This window comes from Vicia villosa, unplaced genomic scaffold, assembly GCF_029867415.1.
Source record: "Vicia villosa cultivar HV-30 ecotype Madison, WI unplaced genomic scaffold, Vvil1.0 ctg.000182F_1_1, whole genome shotgun sequence".
Taxonomy (NCBI): domain Eukaryota; kingdom Viridiplantae; phylum Streptophyta; class Magnoliopsida; order Fabales; family Fabaceae; genus Vicia; species Vicia villosa.
The window spans coordinates 29,499-33,796 of record NW_026705057.1 but is presented as its reverse complement, the minus strand read 5'-3'; the positions used below and the strand labels follow the sequence as shown (position 1 = coordinate 33,796).

The 4,298-nt window shown below is 30.0% G+C and overlaps 1 protein-coding gene across 1 annotated transcript; it reads left to right on the top strand.

Annotated features, from left to right (window-relative positions):
* The first annotated feature begins 1,460 nt into the window (after positions 1-1,460).
* On the top strand, positions 1,461-3,886 carry LOC131625048 (cationic peroxidase 1-like). The gene is made up of 4 exons (XM_058895964.1): positions 1,461-1,745; positions 1,950-2,141; positions 2,707-2,872; positions 3,189-3,886. The coding sequence occupies exons 1-4, from the start codon at positions 1,533-1,535 to the stop codon at positions 3,572-3,574; spliced, it is 957 nt and encodes a 318-aa protein (XP_058751947.1). The 5' UTR covers positions 1,461-1,532; the 3' UTR covers positions 3,575-3,886.
* Positions 3,887-4,298: the final 412 nt, after the last annotated feature.

The window sequence follows — 4,298 nt, the reverse complement described above, 5'->3', positions numbered from 1 at the left end:
TAAAAAACACGCCAACTTACAGGAACCAAAAGACTATTTAAGCCACACACATATATGTATATAAAATTAGTTTTTTTTGCTATTATAAAATCTCAAAATTTTAAAAATAAAATTAAGAGTGAAGACTCATTTTAGTCCCTCATAAAAATTTTAAAATTCAGATTAATCTATGAGCAAATAAATCCTTATTTAATCTTTTACAAAATTTAACCGAGCCATATTAGTTCTTACGTTAATAATTTTTTCAAACCGGTTTTTCCCTACTATTGAACCGTGACTCGACTACCATGTGTATTATTTATGTCACATGTATTATTTACAAAAGTAAGAAACCATCCCAAACCACTCAAGTAGCAGAACTATATCTTTTCTAAAAGATGATTAACAACTGAAACAATAATCACACAAATAAGTACCAAGAATAACCATAATCACCCACCTATAGATCTGATAATAAACCAAGTAAAACAAAGAACGCCACAATATCGCGATGATTTATCTCCTATTCCTTCACAAATAATTGCAAATCAACAGTTGAAACCATTTATTGTTTTTCCGTTCTTCAAACCGCTCTTCTCCTTCTCCTTTTCCTCTTTCTCATCATCATCATCATCATCCTCTTTTTTAAAGTGAATTAAATAAATTTCCTCCTTCAACTTCAAAATCCTAATTAACCTTATTATCAACAACAAGGTTGGAGAATCCGGAATCAAGAGTGAATGGGCCAAAAGGAACAACGCTACCGTTATCGAGAACTTAGAATTTGAGCCAAAGAGAGTACGACCGTTATCATCATTGCCGGTGAAAAAGTCGTCATCTACAGTTCCAACACGAGTGAGATGCAAAAAAGGAATATGACAGTGGAGGACGACAACAGAAGAATGATACTGAGGGCAATGTTGACGGCATATGACTCCTTTCTTATTTTTGTAAATAATACATGTAGCATAAATAATACACATGACACTCTAGTCACTGTTCAAAAGTAGAAAAAAATTGATTTAAAAAAAATATTAATAAAAAGACTAATGTAATTCGGTTAAATTTTATAAAAGATTAAATTGAAATTTTTTCTTTTTCAAAAATTAATCTGGACTCTACAATTATTTTTAGGGATTAAAATATGTTTTCCCTCTAAAATTAGTAATGTTTCCGCAAAATAAACTGTTATAGTTTTTTTTTTTTTAATGTAAAGCAATGCATTTGGTCATTTTTATTTTCCTACACCTTTACTATTAATGCGCAATTCAAAATAAGCCAGTTCCATTGCCAACCAACCAATTATGAATAACCAATAATAATCGACAAAATAGGAAAGTTTGGTTGAAACCCAATAATGCATATGTAGCACTTGCACCACAGTCTGTTTTTCTACTCCTTTGACCAAATTAGTTAATCATATCCAAAACCAAACACCACCCTATAAATTAAGCTCAAGAAACATGCCTTACTCACAGAATCACAAGTGCAAATAAAACTTGATTTAATTTCTTACTAGTGGTGACTCCTGTTCTCTTTAACTTGAAAATACAATGGTTTTCCAATCACATAATAACACATTTTGTATCTTTATTTTGTTTTGCTTTTTGGCCATTACCTCTGCTCAACTATCTCCAAATTTCTATGCAACAACATGTCCCAAAGCTCTCTCTATCATAAACTCTGCAGTGTGTAGCGCTGTTTCGGAAGAGCATCGCATGGGCGCTTCGTTGCTCCGTCTTCATTTCCATGATTGCTTTGTCAATGTACGTCCTAAATTTCTTCATGCATGAAAATGCATGTGTGAGTTTGACTTACATAAAATTTAATATTTACCCTAATGATTATGATTTGTTATTGCGGTTAGAAAATGCATGCGTCCGCAACCGCGGTTGCAAAGTGCAATTTAGAATCTTTGATATATTGTATAGAAAGTATAATTTTCATTATGATGGTTTTATAAATTGTAGGGATGTGATGCATCAGTCCTGTTGGATGACACTTCGAGCTTCACCGGAGAGAAGTCGGCGGGTGCAAATGTGAATTCGCTGAGAGGTTTTGATGTGATTGATAACATTAAAACACAGTTGGAGACTGCTTGTCCTGGAATTGTTTCTTGTGCAGATATTGTTGCTGCTGCTGCCCGTGATTCTGTTGTAGCAGTAAGTTTTAATAACACAAATAAACTTAACAAAAAATAAAATAAAATAATCACAAATAAACTTAACAAAATATAAAATAAAATAATCACACATAAACTTGTAGAAAATATATTTTACTATGCAAGACTAATGACAGAAAAATACTGTAAATAATTCCATAAATGATTAATAAATTTTAAAATGTATTTTAATATATAAAATATAATGTAACTTAGTATGATTGAATTTATACCTGTACCACTTGTAGGTTGACAATTTTAATTTTATATAAACCCAAAACTTTGAAATTTCTAGTGGTAGAGTAGTCGAACTTGGATACACTAGTTAACTTAAGTGAGTATAAATTGCTGATGTAGGATTTAATCTCTGGTGTCAAATTTTTATTTATATTATACATTAATGTAAATAAATTATTGATATTTATAAATTTGTAACTTTATTGATATTTATTTATATTTATAAATTAATAATTTTTAAAAAAAAACTTTGAATTTTATAAGATAAATTATTCTAAATATAACTTGAACTAATTTATATTTTGTTTCTTCAACTCATTATCTTATAGTTGGGTGGTCCAACATGGAGTGTTGGGTTAGGCAGAAGAGATTCAACAACTGCTAGTAAAGATACTGCCACTAGTGATATTCCATCTCCTCTAATGGATCTCAGTAACCTCATAACTGCTTTTTCAAATAAGGGATTTACAGCCAAAGAAATGGTAGTCCTTTCAGGTAACTTCATATTTCTTAATTAATAAATTAACCCCATAATTATTATCATGGTTTAAAATTGCACTTAATATTAAAGTTTTTCAGAAGTAAATTAAATTGGTTTCTAAATTATGAGATTTGATAAAAATACATTAATAAATCTGGACGAAGTTGTCTGATGCAGTGATATAGAAAGGCATGTGGTTTCAAATCACACTGCAATTGTAGTCTGATGATGCAATTGGCAAGACTGCAACAATATTGCAGTTGTAATTGCGGTTGCAGACTACAATTTAAAATCATAATTTTTTTTATAAAATTTATATTGTATGCATAGGTGCTCATACAACAGGACAAGCCAGGTGTCAGTTATTCAGAGGCCGAATTTACAACGAAACAACCATCGATACAAATTTCGCAACCTCAGTGCAATCAAACTGTCCAAGCACAGGTGGTGACAGCAACCTAACCCCACTTGATGTCACAACCAATGTGCTATTTGATAATGCTTATTTCAAAAATCTAGTCAACAAAAAAGGACTTTTACATTCTGATCAACAACTCTTCAGTGGTGGTTCTACTGACTCTCAAGTCACTGCCTATAGCACAAGCTTTTCATCTTTCTATGCAGATTTTGCTAATGCAATGGTGAAAATGGGAAATCTCAGCCCTTTAACAGGAAATAACGGTCAGATTCGTACGAACTGCCGTCAAGTTAACTGAATCGTTTCGTTTATAATATGAAGAAGAAATCATGGTTGTTCAGTCACAAACTTTCATGTAATAATATGAAGTTCTAGTTTCCTATAGAAAATATGAAGAGCAAAACATGCTTGTTCAGTTAGAGTGTTTTATGCAATAAGAATATCATAAAATGGTATTTTCTTGTAACATGTATGTGTCTTAGTGTTGTATTGTTCTTCTATAGAACAAAATATCTTGTTCCATACTAAAATAGTGTGGGACATTTTCATGTTTTATTAATTTAATGGTTAGTGTTATTAACCAACTTCATCATTGCATTAACAATAAAAATTTAACATGGAGACTGTTTTCTTTACTTATAAATCATTAACCACTTTCACTACTTCATTATTAAATAAAATACATAATATTAACCAATTAAAGACATTAAGTTATGAAATATATTAAATCAATATTTACACTTCATTAACCAAATTTATTTTACTATTTAAGATTTTTTTTAATATCTATGAACTCATTAACCAAGTTATGAAATGTATTAACCAACCTTATACATAACATTTATCAATGTTAATTTACCACGTAAGACTTAGTTTTAGATGTCTGTGCATTCAATAACCAAATTATGAACTATATTAATAAATTTATAACATTCAATTAACCAACTTTATTTTTCCCACTTAAGACTATTTTTAACGTCAAGACATATATTAGCCTAGTTTTTATACACCATTTTGTTTTT